Source organism: Babylonia areolata, chromosome 18 (assembly GCF_041734735.1).
Source record: "Babylonia areolata isolate BAREFJ2019XMU chromosome 18, ASM4173473v1, whole genome shotgun sequence".
Taxonomy (NCBI): Eukaryota; Metazoa; Mollusca; class Gastropoda; order Neogastropoda; family Buccinidae; genus Babylonia; species Babylonia areolata.
Window position 1 is genome coordinate 55,131,295 of NC_134893.1, and position 22,731 is coordinate 55,154,025.

The 22,731-nt window shown below is 40.6% G+C and overlaps 1 protein-coding gene across 1 annotated transcript in view; it reads right to left on the minus strand.

Moving 5' to 3' along the window:
- Positions 1-2,340: 2,340 nt before the first annotated feature.
- LOC143292282 (uncharacterized) overlaps positions 2,341-22,731 on the minus strand; it is a 135,784-nt gene continuing 115,393 nt past the window's right edge. Inside the window, exons 30-32 of the mRNA XM_076602467.1 lie at positions 11,267-11,301; positions 7,875-8,038; positions 2,341-2,469 (exon numbers count right to left, since the gene is read on the minus strand). Of these exons, the coding sequence (XP_076458582.1) occupies positions 2,341-2,469; positions 7,875-8,038; positions 11,267-11,301 (328 nt within the window). The remainder of the gene's footprint in view (positions 2,470-7,874; positions 8,039-11,266; positions 11,302-22,731) is intronic.

Consider the following 22,731-nt stretch of genomic DNA (forward strand, 5'->3'; position numbering starts at 1 on the left):
GCAGATGGAATTTGTTAGCTATAAGTACGTTTATCACATTTGCACATTCAAATGCTAATTGTTATTTGAAACATATTTGCGTTTTCTTATTAAGTTATAGTGTTGTGTATTTGAATGTCTTCTTTTGGGCGTAAAAGTATCATTTGATAGCAGTCCTCCATAAGCAACTTGAGTGAAAGGATGAATAAAACTTTAAACTTTTTTTTTTTTTTAGATAATGAACATGGAAGAAAGATGAAACTGAGAAGAGAAACAAGAAAAAAAGAGGGTATTGAAGAAAGGTATCTCCACTAAAAAATAAAAGAGCAAGAACAGAGACAAAGAACACACACACACACACACACACACACACACACACACACACACACACACCTTTATTGTTGTGTTTATGAATCTTTCATTCACGGTTTTCATGACATTTGATTCTGATTCTGATTCACACACACACACACACACACACACACACACACACACATACACACGCGCGCGCGCCATGAAATTATGGTTTAGCGGTTTATTTTGCAGATAATTTGAGGGGTCAGCTTTATGTCTCCCTTGGTCTATGTTCCCCATAATTTTCCTTCAGCCAGCTACAAGTTCTTACAAGACTATATTCCCCCAGGTCTATGTTCCCACGGGTCTATGTTCCCCTAAATTTACGTTTTCTGGTGTTTGTTCCCCCAGGTCTTTGCTCTCCCAGTCTATATTTCCCCAGGTTGATGTTTCCCCCAAAACCGTTTTTGGTAGGTCTATGTTCCCCCAGGTCTATATTACTCCAGGTCTATGTTCCCCCAGGTCTGTATCCCCCAGGTCTATGTTCCCCTAAACATATGCTTGTTTAATCATACATACACTTTTGATTGCTTGTCAGCAGTGGTCAGCAATAGTCAATGGTCAGCAGTCAGTAGTGGTCAGCGTGCTCAGTGGTGGTCAGTGGTCCATAGTGGTCGGCGGTGGTCACCAGTCAGTTGTGGACAGTGGTGGTCTGTGGCGGTCAGTAGTGGTCAGTCATACTCACCGGTAGTCAGTAGTATGTAGTGGTCAGTGGTCGTCAACAGTGGTCAGTGATCTGTAGTGGTCAGAGATGGTAAGCAGTTGTCCGCGGTTAGTGGTGTCAATGGTGGTCAGTAGTGGTCCGTATATAGTGGTAAAAAAAAATTCTGTAGAAAAATCCACTTCGATAGGAAAACAAATTAGAAAAAAAAGAAGAAAAAAAAAAAAAGAAAAAAAAGAAGAAGAAAAACGGTCGGCGCTCTCAGTGTATCGACGGGCTCTCTCCGTGGGGAGAACAGCCCGAATTTCACACAATTAAAGAGATCTGTTGTGACAAAAACAACAACAACAAAAACACACACACAAAAAAAAACACAAACAAAAAACAACAACAACAAACAAACAAACAAAAAGAAAAAAAGAAAGAAAGAAATACATTACAATGTTCACTGAAATAGTTCCATGCGTCCGTTTCATCACTCAGTGCATTCACACGCAAACTCTCTCTCTCTCTCTCTCACACACACACACACACACACACATGTACACCTGAACACGTGACACTCGATCGTACGTCCACACACACAACACAAACAAATACATTATGGATAATTATTCGCGTTTTCGTACACACACACACACACACACACACACACACACACACACACTCATACAAGCACACACATAAACAATTATGCGCACACATGTACGAAGATACGCCGTGTTGCTTTGAATGATTGCTCTCCCTTGTACCAGAATTCGAAAAAAAAAAAAAAAAAAAAAAAAAAAAAAAATTGTCTGCCCGCGTTTGTGTCGTTTAATTGTGATGCTCTCCCATTACTTGTGATTGCCTCACGCCATAAGCCTACCATATTTGGTTTGGGATTGCGGCACGGCATGAGGTTTGTTTGGGGGGGAAAAAAAAGACAAAAAAAGAAAAGAAAGAAAAGTACATGAGACAAATAGAAACAGACAAAAGACTGAGCTTGTAAAAAAAAGATTTAACAGACAACAGACTGAGGGCTTCAAAGCTTGAAAGAAAAGATTCAACAGATAACAGACTGAAAAATTTAAAACTTGAAAGAAAAGATTTAATCACCTTTCCAATCAAACAGTCTCACAACGCGACGTCGCGAAACACTGAAGTTAAAAGCCGACGAGACGATGTTACGATTATTGAAAAAAAACCCCAAAAAACAAACAAACAACCCCACCCCCCCCCCCAAAAAAAAAAAAAAAAAAAAAACCAAAACAAAACAATTGCTATCTGATCACACAGATGTCGCTCTTTACTTGTCTTTCTTTCTTTCTTCCTTGGTTTTTCCTGGTCTCCAGCCTACAGCCTTTTCAAGGCTTGTACAGCTCGTCGTTGGAGCGGACGCGACGCTCGTTCAAGGGTTGCACGGGGCGGTAGTTGTCGACCATGGCTTGGTTCCCAGAGGCGTCACCTGTCTGAAGCGTGCGGAACTTTTGCAGCTGCGACAGAGGAAAGACCCTACATTGTCAGGGAGACAGACATAGCGCGCGCGCGCGCGCACGCACGCACGCACGCTCACACACACACACACACACACAACGACGACGACGACGACGACGATGACCACCACAACCAGCAACTATCCCTCCCCTACCCCGAAAACACAAAACAAAACAAAGAAATATTAAAAAAAAAGAAAAAAAAAAGAAGTTAAAACTGAAATGTATTGCCATTCATTCTTTCATGCAATTGTAAGAAAAGATTTTAAAGATCACTGCCACGAACAACTTGACCCTTAATCAGGGGCAGATCATCGCCAACAGGTCGGTAAACTCATAAGTACAGAAGAGATCCTCCAAAACAATATCATCTGATGCCATTAAAAAAAAAATATATATATATTAACCGTTTTATTCAGTGACTGCTGAAACTTCAAGTGGTGAAATGAAGTGTCAGGGTGACATGAATTTAAGCGCAAGATTTACTTCTGTGTGTACGTGTGTACGTTTCAATGTTGTATTTTTTTCTGAATAAACACACACACACACACACACACACACACACACAGAGAGAGAGAGAGAGAGAGAGTTATGCCATTCCAAAAGAAAGGAGTCCGAATAAAGATTGGTGGTCAGCACGGGATAATTATTGACTGGATGACTTTAAACCATGAGCACAATACCAAATGTGATTTATATTTGTATTAGTTACACGAAATATGTAACATTTTCATGTCGCCCCACGGGGTTTCCTGAAATAAACACGTCTTGTCTTGACTTGTCTGGTCTGGTCTTGTCTTGTCTGGTCTTGTCTTGTCTTGACTGCAGAGTATCAATCAGTGTCAGTTGCTCAAGGAGGCGTCACTGCGTTCGGACATATCCATATATGCTACACCAGATGCCTGACTGAAGCCAGTGACCGAAAGCATCACAACTATCAAAAATCATTATTTGGCACTGGGGAGCGTTTCTCATGCAAAAACTTGGCTGTGAAAGAGTAAAATGAAAAAAAAAGTCCTCATACATGATTATAATGCTAGAAGGCGTTTTCATTTTACATTTTGACGCTGACGTTAATGCTATGGGCATTTTCAACAGCAATGATTATTACGTTAAAACAACTGAAAAAACATCAACAAAAAACAAACACAAAACAACAACAACAACAACAAGCAAACAAACAAAACAACCCCACTCTGTAGGATTCGAATCTACCCCGACCCCAGGAAATTGTGATCGATTTCTTAACATTTCGTAATTAAAGATTCATATAATGATGATAATATTATATTTTTATTGTAGCCAAGCGCTTATCTGGCCACAAATAACCTTAGTTCAATTCACAGCACAAGCCGAAAGCTGAGCTGTAGCAGACGCCATTTTTGTAGTCACAGTGTACCTGCTGTCTTTCAATGACTCAGGCATAAAGCACGACGCCATTCCAAATTTGAATAACCCATGTCCATTCTTACACTGCTCCGAACATGTATTAGTTTTAGTGTAGGTATCGTTCACTGTAATGTTATATTTGTTGTGCTTACACACACCCTTAAAGCATTAGAAGCTTGTTTGATTTCGTTTAATTATTCGTCAGTCTAAAGATTTCAGCTGACGCTAAGCTTACGTCATTCTGTCCTTCTCACCACACACTCGCTGTTCCACCAGTGTCACGGTACGTCATTGGCTGAGCAGAAATTTGTGTTTCTGCTCCACCATATTTAAAGATAACTCTGTTGTCAGATCAGTAAACTACAAGTATTATATACTGGCAGAATCGTCGTAATTCCATCTTTAAATCTATTCCATTTATGCTTGCCTACGTTAAACTGATTTAACACAGTTTGTAATTTTCAGCGACGAGCTCATTAAAACTGACCTTTTGGCCTGATTTGTGCCGATCTGCTTTGTAGCACACGTGATTGTCTTTGCAGTCCGCTTAACTTGCATAAATTGGCACAGTGAGTGATTAGTGGTGACTTCATACCTGATCAGTCATCTGACCAGAGCTGCTCTCTCTCTCTCTTGCTGCATCGCGAGCAGTGTGTGTCGTGTGTGTTCCCACAATGGCTGACATCTTGCTAGGTATCACTGTAAGTACTAGTGTGTAGAATGTGTTGATTTGTAAATTGTATTGTTCGACACAGTATTTGTGTTCATATGAGTATGTTCAGTTATTGCGTTGTTCAGTTATTGCTTTGACATGTTAGTCACAGCTCGGCTATGATTGATCTAAATAATCACCATGTCATATGCTCGTAGCAGTATTCCATTTGATTTTTCTTAACGTCACAGTCAGTGACGTCTCTGGACACTGACAGTTTGTTCTAGAATATTCTAGTGAGTGCATATGACGCGTTCTTTCTCATTTGCTGTCACTGATGAAGGTTACAGTGTTTCACTGATTCTCAGTACTCTAAAATGTGTGTAGTATTCTGTCATGGTTTCAAGATAGTGCTGGATTAATATCAGTATTTGGTTAAAACCACCTGATAGTGATATGTATCAGTCTGTTAATTGTAATTTAGTTATCATGCCCTCTCCTATATGGCTTACTCCAGTATAGTGCTACATGATAAACTGATTCATTTGAGTCGCTTTGACACAGTATAAGCTTTACCTAATCTATACTGTCAGTGTACTTTCACTAAATCAGCATAGCTCCAATCCACTTTAACTGCACCATTTAAATGTATTAGAAATGTCATCTGATGTCAGTGTTTGGTCTTCACACATATGCATTACCAAGTGGTAGTCTTTCCATGTAATATGTATACATGTGCTTTACTATTCACTTGTGCTGATATGTTGTGCTAATGACATTTGTTTGTGTCATTCCAGGCACTGTCTTCTCTTTTTATGTCTTCTCTTCTTATATCTTCTCTTTTTATGTCTTCTCTTCTTATATATCTTCTTCTAGTCTTCTATTCTTCTCTTATTATTTGCCTTCTTTTCTAAGTTCTCATAACTATTGTAAATAAAACAATAGAAAAACCCATTTGTGACTGGCCTCTATATGTTCCTGGCCTGTGCGCGGGAATTCTTGTCTATCCTTTAATACAGTAAATCATCATTTAGTTAGTTCTTTTGTACTGTACCCTAATAGAACCACTCGGTTCAGTAACACGGCTACATTATATAGCGCTATAATTCAAGCATAAGCAAGCTCCAAGCACTTTACAATTCAGTGCCTAAAGTGAAACAAGAAAGCATATAAAAAGTAGTAGAAACATAAAACAGAATCATTAATATCATAAAATTACAATGCATAAAACTCACAAAGCAACATACTCTCAATACTACAACTGTTACACTCACTCACTCACTCACACACACACACACACACACACACACACACACACACACACACATACGATTAAACGGCTGAGATAACAGCAATTTTCACTTAAAATACATACATATAACAAGAGAGGCAAGGCCTTCAAGACTCACTTGTGATACACTTTAAAAAAAAATCTAATTGTTAAAATGTGTTCTGTATTTGTTACTATAAAGCTTTGGGTTAAAAAAAAGAAAAAAAAGAAGTCCAAACCAGATTCGAACCCCCCGTGTTCGGGTGAGAAAAAACTGTCTTACCAATTACACTATCATGGCTCCTTAACTGACGTTCTAAAATTAATATTTGAACATACTTTTTTTAAAGGGCGATAAATCAATTGCGGTATTCGCAGTGAGAACGCTGTTTAAATCATATTATTCTGGTGTATCTTGGGCATTAAAAAAAATCTTTAAGGGCAATTAAAAATTCTTTTTACGTCCGCGGTAAAGGAGACGTGGTTATCACACTGCAACATTTAGCCGTTTTCTCTAGATCTAGATAGATGTACAAGTTTAGTTACACCCGCCGGGAATGTAGTACGACACGGTCGATTCAATTTCTCTTTTATGTTTATTCTAGTTTTAAAGTTGAAATGAAAATTTAGTATTTTGTTAAACTAATAACATGTAGAGCCAAGTACAAGTACTTCTAAACGTCGTAAGAAGTGAAAAGGAATTCATTTTGAGAAAAGTCAAGACTGGAAATTTTTTCGTTTCATCGTGATCAGTTCAAGGGTATTAACTCGCATGGTTTACAATTTTTAACTGTGAATTCTGACTGATTCTGTGGATATTTTTATGGCAGTTTGGGGCATAATCCAGTAAGTGATGAGGCGTTCACAAATCTTTATCTGAATAAATATTTAACGGTCTCCTTCTCCAACTTTCCATCACATGTTATCGTGTATTGTCCATTGAATATAGGATTGAACGGGCAGGTCAACAACTTGAAACAAAATGGCGTCGTTCGCGTTCGCGAAGAATATGAGCACGCGCTTTGAATGTGTATAAATATGTGTACGCAATTGATTTTTGCCCATGACCTTCAGGGCTCAGCCAATAGATCTGTAAAGTCCACTCGTCGTACTGATTTTAGTATTTTCCGAAAAAGACCACTTGGGCAAATGAACATAGTGAAAGTCTTGTACACTGAGAGTAAAGCACACAAGCTTTTTATGTATTGAGTATAATTTCAAAATGTAATGTTTAAGATGAGAAAGATCAGTTTAAAGCAAATTAAGTCCCCTAGCATTAATTACAGATTAATTTCCCTTTTTTACTATCTACACCAAAACGTTTGCAAAATAAATATAACTTCCATGCTTAGCAAAAGAACTTCCTGTTTGAACAAAAAATGATAATAATGACTGCTCTTGTTGTTGTGTCAGAATATCAGATCAAAGTGCCAAGTTTAGAGAATACAAAAAATATAAATATAACAGTAAATGCAGTTTGCATATAATTTGGCTTCTTTTTTATTTTTTGTGCCCATCCCAGAGGTGCAATATTGTTTTAACCAAGATGACTGGAAAGAACTGAATTTTTCCTATTTTTATGCCTAATTTAGTGTCAACTGACAAAGTATTTGCAGAGAAAATGTCTATGTTAAAGTTTACCACGGACACACACACACACACACACACACAGACAACCGAACACCGGGTTAAAACATAGACTCACTTTGTTTACACAAGTGAGTCAAAAAGGAGCATAATTGTAATTTGCACGCCATAGATTCTGTAAAAATTGTAAAATAAAGTTTTGGATAGAAAAGGTAAAAATGGTAAAAGGGGTAAAATTCCTCAGTCATTCTCCCTTTCGAACCACACCACCACCATCCATCTATCCACCCCCATTCTCTCTACTCACCCATCACACACACTCACATTGCCATGAGCCTGGTACAACAGCACTATCTGAGTTATGACAAATCAATGAAAGGTAAGTTATATATATATATCTTTGCCACAGTCAGTAACACACATTAGAATGGTAATCATGGCGTGTGTAAGTGTATGTGTGTTGTGCACGCATACACATGTATCAGCCCGCGCACGTGCTGTACGTACCTGATCCAAGGAGATATGGATCTTCTGTGTGAAGACCGTCCAGATGACAGTTTCGTAGCACGGGGGAGTGGTCAGGCTGCCCTGGTAGCGGTAGTACGTCATGGTGTCCGTGTTGGGGGGCAGCAGTTTGGGCAGTTGGAAGGAGGGTACCTTCACCTTTTCGCCTGTGTTGGGGAGTTTTGAACAGGTGAGAACCGTCAGAGGTCTGTCTGTCTGTCTGACTCTCTCTTACATGCACGCATGGATTTGGTTTGAAGCCCTTTTTCCATTAATTTTTGTCGCTGTGATGACACACACTCTCTCTTTCCACACACACACACACGCGCGCGCGCGCGCGCACTCTCTTTCTTACACACACACGCGCGCGCGCGCGTACGTTTTGGTCAGCTGGAACAGATTTACTGTCAATAGTGAAGCATACTAAGATACTGGTCAGGTCAGGGGCATAGCCCTCGCTACTGGTACCATGTAATCCAGTACTACCTGCCTCATGTGAAGTCTCCTAACGATGGACCAGGCGGAGGATGAAACCTTTCCCAATGGCTGTGAAGGCGGAGGAGGATGACCAAAGGGCAGGGGAGCTCTTATCCTTTGCTGGAAGTCCTCCTAGGAGACGGAACTTCGAAGAAATAACCTGCACATACCGAGGCCATCACACACGTGGCAGTATCTGCACCCGTTGGGACTGTGAGCGTCGGTAGGCAAGAGAGTGGGGAAGGGACTACACAACTCCTCTTCACTAAAACGTCACCTGTGCTGGTCAGGCAACCAGGCTAATGTCGAAACGACAAGCTAGCCCTTCAACATCCTCTGGAGACGTTTTCCCTTGCAACACTTGTGGGAAGTGCTGCGCATCCAGAATCGGCCTCTTCTCCCATATGAGGACACACACCGACAGATTAGCCTGCCTGCCTACTCATCCGTCGGTCCGACGGGAGACTCCATATCATTGAGATACTGACTTAGCCGTTTGCAGGCTCATTTTGTGCAAGTGTAAAAAACGGAATTGTAATTGTATTCAAATATCGGTATTGACAGTGTTGTTTCCGAACGTTTTCCTCTTCTTATGCTATTGAGCTTTCTGGACTCACCTATTCAGTATCTTTGGTTGTGCGACATAAAACCTTCTTTTTCTGAGGAAGCGTATGGGTTTGTCCCAATGTACCTCTTATTTACCTGTGTGCAAGCTGAATCGGCAGCATTAGCAGCATTGACTTGAAGTTGTGTACCTTGAGTGTGAATAGAGTTACCAATTTTTATTGTATGTGGCATAACATTTTGCAGCGGAGGTAGATTATGTTCTTTTGGGCAATACTGATAGTGGGCTTTTTCACGCAGTATTTCAAGTATTTCAGTTTCCTTTTTTTCCATTTCGACTGTTGATGAAATCATTACTGAGAACAACTGAAAACAGATTTATTAGATATCTCTGAATGAAATTTTCATGAACTTGTCAATTCTCTGTGTTCTTTGTCTTCTTTTATGTTTCTGGCTTCGTGTGGAGATACTGTGTTTTACGTATGTTGCATCGAGGCAATTTAAGTGAAAATTACCAGACCTTGATCTGATTTTCTGCGTTCAAATGTGACTCGATTATTTCGAGATAGTGTTCGAACTCAGGTGTATGGCATGCACTCACGTGTGTACCTGCTGAAACGGCCATCCAGTTCTCCCACACAGCAAGTCTCCAAGACAATGATCACATTTACGTTAATGTCCGTGAGACTGAGCGTAACTGGAGGACCAACAAAGCTTTCTCCAGACACTCGATGTACGTAATTTCAGAGCCAAAGATTTGGGCCTTCAGGAAATGATGAATGAACTAAAATGTTTAATGGTTTAAGTTTTGAATCAAAATCAAATGTGCACACACGTTCCAGGCTATATTATACACCTGATATAAAACGGTCATGGGAAAACACAAGCTGCAGACACTCTGTTCATGTAGCTGTCAGTTCTGTGACGTGTTTGAGCTGTTAGACATATTGTTGACGGTGCCGGGTTCTTCTCGTATTTTCCCTTAACTATGTGAAGAGCCACTAGGGTGCCGCACGGAAGAATTGTTCACCAGATTCCTTCAGGTTTGTCGGTTGTGTGTCAAATCCAAGGTCTCTGTAGTTGGTTTCCCTGTCCTTTCTGCTATGGTGTCAGTCCATTTGTGTGTGTGTGTGTGTGTGTGTGTGTGTGTGTTTCCCCCCGTCTCCCTCCCTGAACAGTTCTCTGGAGGATTGTTTTACAAGGCCTCTGAATCTTGTTACATGACCACACCAACATAGTTTTGTTTTCGTATCTGTCTTATTGAATATAGACTTGCCTCTTTTCAGTGACTTCACTGCTGTTCAACCTCCTCACGATGTACTGGAAAGCCATCTTTTGAAGAATCTTCGATCTCCTTTGCTCTGTTTCTTGTTGAGTTTAGAGAGTAATCAGTCCACCCTAATGTGATGTCTTTTTCATGTGTGAGATAGTCGCCGTCTTTGTCCTGAATGGTGCTGACTTTAGTTTGTTTCTGAAGACTTTTGCAATGCTAAAACCTTTCTTTGTGTCGTTGTTGTCTGGGTTTTTCTCATTGTCTTCAAACTGTTGGTCAATCCAGCTTTTCTTTATATTCTTCATTTCCTTACCTTCTTGATCGTACAGCATGGTAAAACATATGCTACTGTTATGGTGGAAATAGACCAGAGAATTTCCTGTGACTGTCTACGTATGTCCTCTCACGTTTAAGATACATTTCATACTGTATTAGTTTTTGTTGAGTCAGTTGTTTTGTTTGGTCTGACAAGAAAATGAATGACGGTGTATACACATATGTCCTTCAGGTGTCACACGGTTCATTGCTTCCTGTGGCTGCAAATTGAGATCATGTCCCGATTCTTGATCTAGATATGACGGTCTGCTTACTGAGGCAGGAATTTAGGCCACTTCTCTGAACTTATGTATTGTATGAATGGTAAAACGAACTTTGTCAGAAACTAACCTGTGACCTTTTTCTTTGTTCACTGAGGAAACTAGCGTAGTATCCTCTCGTTTTCACTTGTGGTTGCACGTTTTATCTTTTATTTGTCATGAATATTGTAAATGTCTGTTTACTTCACAAATTGTTTTGAGCACACGTGCGCAAGCGTTTGTGTGCGAGTGTGCATGTACGTGCATGCAGAAAATCATGTATATCATAAACTATCCTTAAACAAAGGCCGTATCAGAGGTGACAAGGAGATAGCGAATAACACCATATTCTAACAGAAAATGAAGATCAAAAACAATATTTTGTGAACTGTGTTATCAGGTAAACGTAAAAAAAGGTGTACCATCCACTATGGCGATGTGGCTTAGCGTCGCGGAGTAACAAGTGGGGGAATTCGGGTTCGAGCCCCTGCAAATTTGGCTCCTACCAGAGATGACTGTGCTGTGGGCTAAAATAGGCAGACTGGTACCACACAATCAAGAATACCACACAAACAAGAATCATTCACTTCACAGATACGTCTTTGGGATTATTGCTCGTATTTTCTGACCATCACTGCAAATATCTGTATATCAAGGTGGCAAACAGTCTAGAGTTTGTCTAGCTGACTGGCGCCACATCTTAGGTGAAAATAGAGCAGCTTGGTGGATATGGAACTGAGTGATATAGAAGGCAGATATGGGACAGACTGGCAATTAACATGTCGAATTCCTGTGAAGACAGTTACCTGATGTATCAATTTCAAAAGCTGAATGGAATCAGTTGCGGACTTGATTGGTATGGGCTCAATAAATGAAGAAAGGATGAGGTGCATTCAGATTTCATTCGGCAAAATTGTGGACGGATCGAAGGAAATGTTGAGGGTCATGGTGTCTGTTTCCCATCGTGTGGAGCACAGAAATAACATGCCATCCTTCAGGTTGATGAGAGCGGGTGATAAAACTGGTATCAGCCATTAACTAAACTCTCTCTCTCTCTTTCTCTCTCTCGTACCTGCCTTCCTTCACACATGTCACACTTATCATCCTCGGAGACTTCCATTTTCATTTCAACAACCAAACTTCCTCTGATGTCAAACGCCTATGTCTATCTCTGTCCAATCATTCTCTCTCTCAGCTCGTTACAGAACCAACACACAGATCTGGCCATACGTTGGACTGGCTCATCACACGTGACTCTGATGCTATGATTGCGTCAGTGACTGTAACTGACGAACTCTCTTCCGACCATTCTGCTGTCATATTCTTGCTTAATATTTCAAAACCTACCAGAACCAAAAAATCCGTTACTCGTCGCAACCTGAAATCCATCAACATTAACACTTTTTCTTCTCAAGCTGCTGAACGCCTTTCCAAAATTTCTTCCCACACCAATGTCTCTACACACTACAACTCTGTCCTCTCTCAACTGCTGGATGAACATGCACCCCCCACTACCCGCATGCTCCCTGATAGACCTTCCGCCCCGTGGTACACACAAGACATTCGACTTGCAAAACGCAAACGTCGCCAATTGGAACGGCGATGGCGATCAACAAAACTGAAAGTCCACAATCAAATCTTCCGAAAACAAATAAAGTCAAACATATGATCTCATCAGCGAAGACAAACTTCTTTTCTTCTCAAGTTCTCGATGCCACATCCACCAAATCTCTTTACTCTATCATGTCAAATCTTCTCGGCACTGCAAAAAGACTCCTCTTCCTTCTGCCTACACTTTATTTGAACTCCCCAATGTCTTCTCCTCTTTCTTTTTTGACAAAGTCCAGAATATTCGTACCATCTTAGACCAAATGCCTTTCCAACCTACTCATCCTGATCCTCAATTCAACGGCACTCCTCTCCATTCCTTTAATCCATTAACTGAAGCAGATGTCCATGAAATCCTCAAAGAAATGACAATAAAATCCTGTGAGCTCGATCCTATACCAGCTTCTGTTTTTTCTCAGTGTGTCTCACAGCTTCTCCCCACAATCACCAACATTGTCAACTCATCCCTTCTCACTGGAACGTTTCCATCCACTTTCAAAACTGCAATAGTCCGGCCTCTTCTGAAGAAATCCAACCTTGACGCAAACATTTTGAAAAACTATCGACCAGTTTCTAATCTTCCATTCCTGTCCAAACTCCTTGAAAAAGCCGTCCTGAAGCAGCTCAACAATCACCTTTGTTTCAACAATCTCATCCACCCATTTCAATCTGCCTATCGTGCTGACCACAGCACCGAAACCACTCTCCTCCACATCCTGAATAACCTACTGCTAGCGTCCGACTCAGGACAGATCTCCCTTCTCACTCTTCTCGACTTGTCAGCCGCCTTTGACACGATAGACCATTCAATCCTCCTTTCCCGTCTTCATTTTACATTTGTTATCAACGGCACTGTTCTAAACTGGTTCAAATCTTATCTCACTGATCGATTCCAGTCTGTCATTGTTGATAATTTCCAGTCTGAACCCGTTAAAATTGAACATGGAGTCCCACAGGGATCTGTTTTAGGCCCTGTGCTCTTCACACTGTACACTGCTCCTCTCGCTGAAATTATCAACCGCCATAATGTCAGTCATCATTCTTATGCTGATGACACTCAACTCCAGAAGAGTGATACACTTGAAAAACTGTTGTCGCTCTTGCAAGAAACATCTAACTGCTTCCTGGATATTCAAAATTGGATGACTCTAAATAAGTTACAATTGAACGTGGACAAAACTGAAGCAATGATCATAGGAACTAAACAAAAACTCTCTTCCATTACAACTAATACAATCAAACTTGGCAGTACATCCATCCCTCTGTCCATGCAAACATTTATCAATCAGACATGTCAATCCTGCTACTGTCAACTGCGGCGCATCAGTTCCATCCGGAAATATCTGTCCATTGACGCAACATCTAGACTTGTCGTTTCTCTCATTCTCTCTCGCCTTGACTACTGTAACTCTCTATTGCCTGGTTTGCCTGCTTCATCCATTCAGTCCCTTCAGCGCATACAAAATTCTGCTGCCCGACTCGTCCTCAGAAAGAAAAGATCTGAGCACATCACTCCTCTTTTGCAACATCTCCACTGGCTCCCTGTCTCACACCGAATAAAGTACAAGATCAGCACTCTATGCTACAAATGTATTCACAAATCAACCCCTTCCTATCTCTGTGGCTGCCTTCACCTCTACACTCCATCTCGCTCACTACGATCAGCTTCGGATCCACTCCACTTACGCATATCCAGATTCAAACTCTCGACTGTTGGCCGCCGTTCTTTCTCTGTCTCTGGACCTTGCAATTGGAATGAGCTTCCTCTTTCGCTTCGTCAAGTCTCCACACTCAGCTCTTTCAAGTCTGGCCTTAAAACCCACCTCTTCCCAAAATAGCCTCCCTTCCCTGCCTCTTCCTTGTCTTTAATTTCTCCAGTTTTAGAGTTATGTGTGCGTGAGAATGACTGGTACGAAAGCGCTTAGATTTGTTTATGCACAGGATTCAGCGCCATATAAGTACCATTATCATTATTATTATTATTATTATGTGCAAATTACAAGCACGCGGCAGTTTAATACGTCACTAAATGTTTTATTCAATACACATCAAACCACAAGCTCAAACTGATTCAAAACATATGGATATTATGAATACATAGATAATGATGAATACATAGTACATAAAATAATACATTTTTTCCCTTATAACTTTTTTGTTGTTGTTTTACTTTTTATTTTTGTTTTTGTTTTTTGTTCTGGAAAATCAAAGAGCGGGTTTTATTTTTTTATTGTCCATTCTTTGGGGTTAGATGTGCAAAACGTTGTATTTTATCAAAGAGGTAAAGGCATTCACAACATGTCATGCAACTGTACTTGCCTTTGCACATGAAATAGCTTGTTCAGGGGAAAGTTACATTCAGAAATATCCGCTGTGTACACACAGAATATTCACAACCTTTACCATTTTCGGCCCATGGACTTACAAACAAACAACAAAAAAAGTACCCATACGTGTAGAAGTGATTTTCTTCACAAACGTCACACCTACAGAAGATCTCTATCGAGGCATAGCCCAATGTCCATCCCCCTCCTCCTTTCTGACTTTCATTTACTGTAGAAAAGTAGACTAAACGTGAGTAGGCAAAAATTTTCTGTAAAAATAATCTCTGATTACTAAAGCTTTATTGATACGTCCATGCTATAAATATTTGCTAAAAAAAAAAAAAGGAGGGAAAGAAGTTAAAGAAAAAATATGCACAAGATGAATTAAGCTGAAAGGCATAGGTTTTTGAATGTTTTATTTTCCCGACCAGACTTAAGATAAACTTCAAACTGACATCTGACTAATCATCTGCCAGTCTCCTGAACATGGCGTATACAAAAATTCCTTGCAAACCTTGTTCTGTCACGCTTCTTTGACGATGATTATAGTAGAAGTATGCACAGACTCGGAACAATTACTAGTGTCTCTTTCTCATATTTATAAAATCAATTTTAAAAAAAGGCCATAACTGTTAACTGCCACATCCGACTGAACGTTAGCAACAGGATGATGAATACTGTGACATCAGTGACATTTCAAACGGGAAATCTTTTTCATGTCGAAAAGGTTTCTACAATTAATGGAATTTTCTTTTTACAACATAACGCTTAATCATCAAAGAGTCTCATTAGTAAGACAATCAAATACCGTAGAAGCTAATACGATCATAGAAAAAAATCGAAGTAAACTAAATATCGCACAGAATAACCAAGCAAATAAAATAATATCAAAAGCACTGTTTCTATTGGAGTACACAAGACGCAAAACCATTACAAAACCGAATATATCAAGGCAACAATACACACACACGTACACGAGCAAGAACGTAAATAAAACTAAATAAAACTACGACACCATAGCATTAGTTTTAATACATGAAACTTGAAAAAAATGCTAATATATCTTAAAATTTGGTCAGAGAATTTTTGTTTCAGCTGGAAGCGTTGCTGTTTTGAGATCTTTGAATCTTTCAAAATGTACACTGTACACATCTCTGGATTGCCTGTTCAACTGGATGATTTTTTAACAGTACTGGACAAAACGTGTCTTTGGATTTGTTTGTGTGGAAAACATGACACAGTCTTAAGAAACAGCTACAATAAGTGAACAGATCACTGTGTTCAACATACAAATGGAAAAGTATTCACACTCAGCTTTATTCATTTTTAACGAATTATGGGCACATGTCTAGAACGCATATAAATGCTTTTGAAATGAAGTACAACCGAAAACAACTGATTTGCCAGCGAAATTCCCTTTTCTCATACCATGAACATTTAGTCTTTGAAACGAAGCTATCAAATTGATATGTTATGGATCATGGCTTTTATTGCATTACAGATTTTGTAATTGAATGTAGTTTGTTTTTCCATCGTTGAAGGAACTTAATCGTTTCCAAGCCAATGTTGACGTCTTTGATATACGCCGGTTATTTATTGTGCATTTAACGAAACGCACCGAACTTTGTATAGCATATGAATAATACGTCACCTCGTGCTGTAACAGTTTTGTCAATAGATAAAGATATGAACCTTCATTATGGTGAAATGATAATGATGGAATTCCTCCAAATTGAGGTAAAAAATGAGTAAGTATCCCGGGAAAACAAAGTGGAAAAGAGGAAGAGAAGGTTCATATTGGAGAAAAAACATAATTTTGAAAATTTTACTTCAGAAGTAGTAAAAATTAGAAATCAACTTCTCGAAAAGAGCGAAACATATATCTTACGCCCATTGGTATTTTTGTGTTACACTTTTTCAGAAAGTCTGAAATTAACGCAGGCAATCTGGACACACGGAAAATAGTAATTCCAAGCCACACTTGGGAGATTAATAAAAGATATTTTGATACACGTCATACTGACATCAAAAAGAATGAAAATCTAAATATGGCAAATGTCCGAATACACTTTCTGATCAAATATCCTGATTATAAGTTACACACACATGGCTGCAAAAAAGGTGCAAAACACAAATATGAAACCACAAACCTACACAATCATATATCTGTTCAAGAGGGTTACCAATTACTAGAACAAGTATCGTGGAGCAATTAAGGAATATACCTAAAAATGGAGAAATTTTAAAATGAAAATCTGATTAATATTCATAAACTTGAAACTTCATCAAATTTGCTGAAAACGTTTAGGCGCTGACAGACAGACCAGTGGACTCGGGATTTGTAATGACAGTATTTCTTGCTAAATGATCATTTTTGTTATGACAGCAGGATATATGTACTCCCTAGTTTAATGATTTCAAAATACGAATCTCAAGAAACTATCGTAATCGCAAAACACGTTTTATACAAATAATTATGGTCTGTATATAAAACCTTTATCATAGCAGATTGCAAGAGATGTTCCAGATGATCGTTTTCTGTACTGTCATGTGTTTATATAAACATTAGCTCACATGAGCGTTCTGTCTCTGTACTTACATTCGAAATGTGTGGGTAGCCAGACTTATTTATCCCATCATTCCCATTCGCCCCTATTCCGCTCATTTTTGTTCTTGATTGGTTAATTTTGCTATCAACTATCGTTTATGTTTCATCGCATAGTTACGATGCACAATATTTCTAAATGTCGGTCTTTGTGCATGATATTCAAAGTTGACGAATAGAAGAGCAGTAAAAACACCACCACCACATTATCAATATGACAGAAAGAAGAAGTTCGTGCACTTCCAGACAGACAAATAGAGAAACGGGGCAGAAAGACAGAGACAGAAACACACACACACAGAGCCAGAGATGAGAGAGAGAAGGAGGAAAGGGGGCGGTGGAGAAAAATAATGAGTAACAGCTATATACCACAGCACACTAAATAATGCCAAATACACATTAACAAAACTACTAAGCCAAGACAATTATATTTTAGTTCTCCCACAAAAAGAATGAAACAAAGTTTATACTAAATACATTCCTGACTACAATGGACAGCCTATACATTAGCACATAATGTGTGTTCCCTTTTGCTAAAGTCAGGAGGATTGCTACTTTAAGTCACCAAGTAATTTTTCAAAAGTAAAACTGGCTGAAAAATACGAATATAACCGGAACAGAAAGGGGGAGGGGTGAACGCAGTAACAAGGGGTTGGGTTTAAAAATGAACGAATAAAAACAAACTGTTGAATAATCCGTTCAATCCTTGTTTATATCGTTTCACTGGCCACCATTACCGGACTGAACAAATCGAAGAAATTGCACAAAATTACAAACATGAAATGTGGCTTCTGGATATCAATAATCAAACATAAACCCACAAAAAATGGATGAAATAAAGCACTCAAATATTGTTTTTAAATTCTTCTTTAGACGCGTATGAGACGTGGTCAATATGTTGGAAACAGCAAATATAATCACCAACAGATCAGAACAACACAAGGCTGAACACTGCAAAACCAGACATAATTGATGCGTCTCAAGGATGACAATAATAAATCCAGAAGTGATTCAGCCGACTTCTAAAGGTAGAAACCCATAAGGCATACGACTGGTACTAATTAAATAGCCAGCCTGTGGGCTACCCATAGAGAGACATTCAACTATGTGTTCGTGCCTTTCTCAGCAGAGAACCCACACAATCACATATTAATCACTGGCTTGGGGGTCCGTTCTCTCTTCCCTTTTATCTTAGAATTTTCTTTTTCTTTTTTGTTGTTATCGAGTCTGACTTCTGTTTCCTTAATGACTTTGTCCTTTCACATACGCGCTACATGCATTTCTTATATTTTTTATTATATAATTCTCAGAGATTACCAAACAGTGTTGCAGTATTGTTAGTTTCTTGACAGTTTTAACAACCAGAACACAATAATAAAAAACGAAAGCATCACAAAGCAGTAAGGAAAGATGGTGTGAATGGGACTGTAGCTATGAATCATCTACTGATTAATAAAACAAGCTTCCTTTTCTAACTGTACATTGCAATCGTGCAAAAACGTGCTTCAAGCACTTCACAAAGTCAATGCTAAATTCAAAATCAGTAGTGAAAAAGTTATTTAAAAAATCAACAGAATTTTACTGAAATGTTTCCTTTAAAAGTTTTTTTTTTTTCTAAATGTAGGCGACAATTTTCTTTTTCATCATTAATGTAAAACTGGAAATACATTTTCAAAATGAAAAAGTAGAATAAAACAACAACAACAACAAAAAACTGAATGTTCTTATCACGTTTTTTCCCATAATTTTGTTTTTCTTTTCTCAGTGTTGAAGACAGTTTTCTTTTTCGTGGTGAAAACTCTCATTTGGACAAGTCTCGTTGATTCAGGCTATCCAACAGTCTGCGGCAGTTGTATACAAAGTGAATTTAATTGTCCACCATCCTGAAAAAAACGACAACAAAAAATGAAACATATGTCATAAAGGAAAGGTAGAGGCAGAGAGAGAGAGAGAGAGAGTACTTTTGTGATTAAAAAAAACCCACAAAAACAATTCACGTGAAATAACTATTTCAATTTGAAAACATAAAACGCTAACATGCTAAACTGAAGTGAACCGCACATGCAATGAAACATGCATTAATCCCTTGCAAATGGGAGAGAAACTATTTCCTATGATTTAATACAACTTTGTGGAGTGATATTAAAGCTAATGCTGTTTGCTCCCAGCGAATGTTCGCATTCAAATCAAAGTGTGTTTCTTTTCAGACTTTCCATTCATAACCATTTTAGTCTTCTTTCTCATATTTTGTTTTCCATTTTTTCCTTGGGGATTTTAACTGTAGGATGCAACACACCAGTAAAAACAAAATTATGAACAAATCATGCATTTGTTGTGTGTGTGTGTGTGTGTGTGTGTGTGTGTGTGTGTGCTCCGTTCATTTTCTTTGCACTGTCATAAAAAAAATAATCAGACTCTTATGGCAAAAAAGATAAGAGACTTTTAAAATTCGAAATCCTGTTATGTAACAGCAATGTTTCTTTCTTCTTTCTTCTATTTAGCGTCTTTTCACTGTTAAGTGATACCAGATGGCAGCAATGTGTTACCATTCATGATGTGATCATGTGAAGCTACGCACACAGCTACAGTCTCTAAACAAATCTTTTGCATGCTGTTACAAAGAAAGGTTCAAAAAGTCTACCATAATGCTTTCAGCATAAAAAATCAGGTAATATGCAACACAAACACTATTATACTATTACCATTAAAACTGAAACTCAAAATCTATTAACCTCAAACAAAAACACACATGTATGTGCATGCACACAAAAAGACATATGGGTGTATGCACAAACGTAGTTCGTCCGTCGGGATCGACGAGGACCATCTAGTCATCCTGGGGGTGGGTGGGTTGGGCTCTGTGGGTGCGCAGATGACTGGTCAGGCCAATCCGCGCCCGGAAGGTTCTGACGCAGTGTGGACAGGGTATGGTGGTGGCTGTCGGGGACTTGCTGGCACTGCTTTTCCTGGCCTGTCTGCGTTGCTCTGCTGCAGCGATTCTGTTGGCCTCACAGAATTTGGCGCCTTTGTGGACAGCTGAACGCCACTTTGGTCTGTCCATTGCATTCAGCTCCCATGTGTCGTGGCTGATGCTGAAGGCCTTCAGAGAAGTTTTCAGAATGTCTTTGAAGCGCTTCTTTTGGCCTCCATGGGAGCGCTTGCCATGTTGGAGTTCGCCGTACAGCAGTTTCTTGGGGAGCCGGTGGTCTGGCATGCGAACTACATGGCCTGCCCAGCGCAGATGGTGTAGATGCTGGGCAAGTTTGCACGAGTGAGCACCTCTGTGTCAGGGATCTTCTCTTGCCACTTTATGCCGAGAAGTTTTCTGAGGCTGGTGGTGTGGAAGTGGTTCAGCTTTTTGGCATGGCGTTTGTAGACCGTCCATGATTCACATCCATAGAGCAGTGTGGTGAGAACTATGGCCTTGTATCCTTTGAGCTTCGTCTCCAGGGTGATGCCTCTCCTGTTCCAAACGTTCTTATGGAGTCTGTCAAAGGCAGCGCTGGCTTTGGCGAGTCTGGCATTCACCTCGTCGTCGATGACAACTGTGCAATAGAGTGTACTGCCCAGGTATGTGAACTTGTCCACCGCGTTCAGTCGTTGCCCGTTGATGATGATGTTTGGTTCAACGCAAGGCTTTCCTGGAGATGGCTGGTGCATCACCTCAGTCTTCTTTGTGCTGATTGTGAGGCCAAAGTTGTCACAGGCAGCAGAGACCTTGTCGACACTGTGTTGCATGTCAGCTTCGGAGGCAGAGTTGAGAGCGCAGTCATCAGCAAACAGGAAGTCGTTGACGGTGTCTGTCCTCACCTTGGTTTTTGCTTGAAGCCTCCTGAGGTTAAAGAGTGAGCCATCTGTGCGGTACCTGATGTCAATGCCTACGTCAGCGTCTCTGAAGGCATCTGTCACCATGGCTGAAAACATGAGACTGAACAGGGTGGGGGCAAGAACACACCCTTGCTTGACTCCGTTGGAGACAGGGAATGGTTCTGAAGTCTCTCCGTTGTCTTGGACTCGGGCCAGCATCCCGTCGTGTAGTTGCCGTATGATGGTGATGAACTTTCTGGGACATCCGTACTTCGCCATGATTCTCCAAAGGCCATCTCTGCTAACAGTATCAAAGGCCTTGGTCAGATCGACATAGGTGGAGTAAAGGTCGGCATTCTGTTCCTGACACTTCTCCTGGAGCTGCCTGGCAGCAAACACCATGTCGATAGTCCCGCGTTCTTTCCGGAAGCCACACTGGCTCTCTGGTAGGAGACCTTGCTCAAGGTGCGCTATGAGACGGTTGAGTAGCACTCTGGCCAGAGTCTTGCCTGCGACGGACAGCAGGGATATTCCACGATGGTTGTCACAGGCCTGACGATTTCCTTTGCGCTTGTACAGGTGTATGATGGAAGCGTCTCTGAAGTCCTGTGTAAATGCCTCATGCTGCCAGATGAGCTGGAACAGCTGATGAAGCTTCTCAGTCAGCGCCATACCACCTTATTTGTAGACCTCAGCTGGAATGGAGTCTGAGCCAGGGGCTTTGCCATTGGATAGCAGACGGATAGCTTTCTGGGTCTCCTCCAAAGTTGGAATGGCATCCAACGACTCACTGACTGGCACCTGGGGAAGTCGGTCGATGGCTTCATCATTGATGGTGGAGGGGCGGTTCAGTACACTGTCAAAGTGTTCAGCCCATCTCTCAAGGATCCCGTCCTTGTCAGTGATCAGGGTAGAACCATCAGCACTGAAGAGTAGGAGTGGAGCAGATCCGGAGGTGGCGGGACCGTAGACTTCTTTCAGGCCGTTATAGAAGTTCGTCATGTCGTTCCTGTCTGCAAAGCCCTGGATCTCATCAGCTTTGTTGCTCAACCAGGAATCCTGCATCTGCCGCAGCTTCAGCTGGATGGTGCTGCGTGCGCTCTTCAGTAGGTCTTTCTTTGACTGTGATTGGGATTTTCAATGTGGGCTCTGTACGCTTGGCGTTTGTCTTCCAGCAGCTGCTTGATCTCAGTGCAGTTCTCATCAAACCAGTCTTTGTGCTTCCTGACAGAAGGCCCCAGGCACTCCATGGCAGTGTTGTACACCGTCTCATGCAGTGCGCCCCATGCTGCTTCCACATTCTGGTTGTCCAGCACGGTGGACTCAAGGCGTTCCTCCAGGGTGCCAGCAAAGCTCTGCTTGATGTTGCCTAGCTCCAGCTTGTTGACATTCAGGCGTTTGAGTGCTTTCATGCCCTGAGGCCGTCTCTTGGGCTGGATGCGGAGGTTGAGCTTGGAGACGATAAGGCGGTGGTCTGTCCAGCACTCGGCGCCGCACATGACCCTCGTGACTCGTAAGTCCTGCCTGTCCCTCTTCCTGACGATGACAAAGTCGATGAGATGTCAATGCCCAGAGCGAGGATGCATCCATGACGTCCTGTTACGGGTAGGGAGGCAGAAGACGGTGT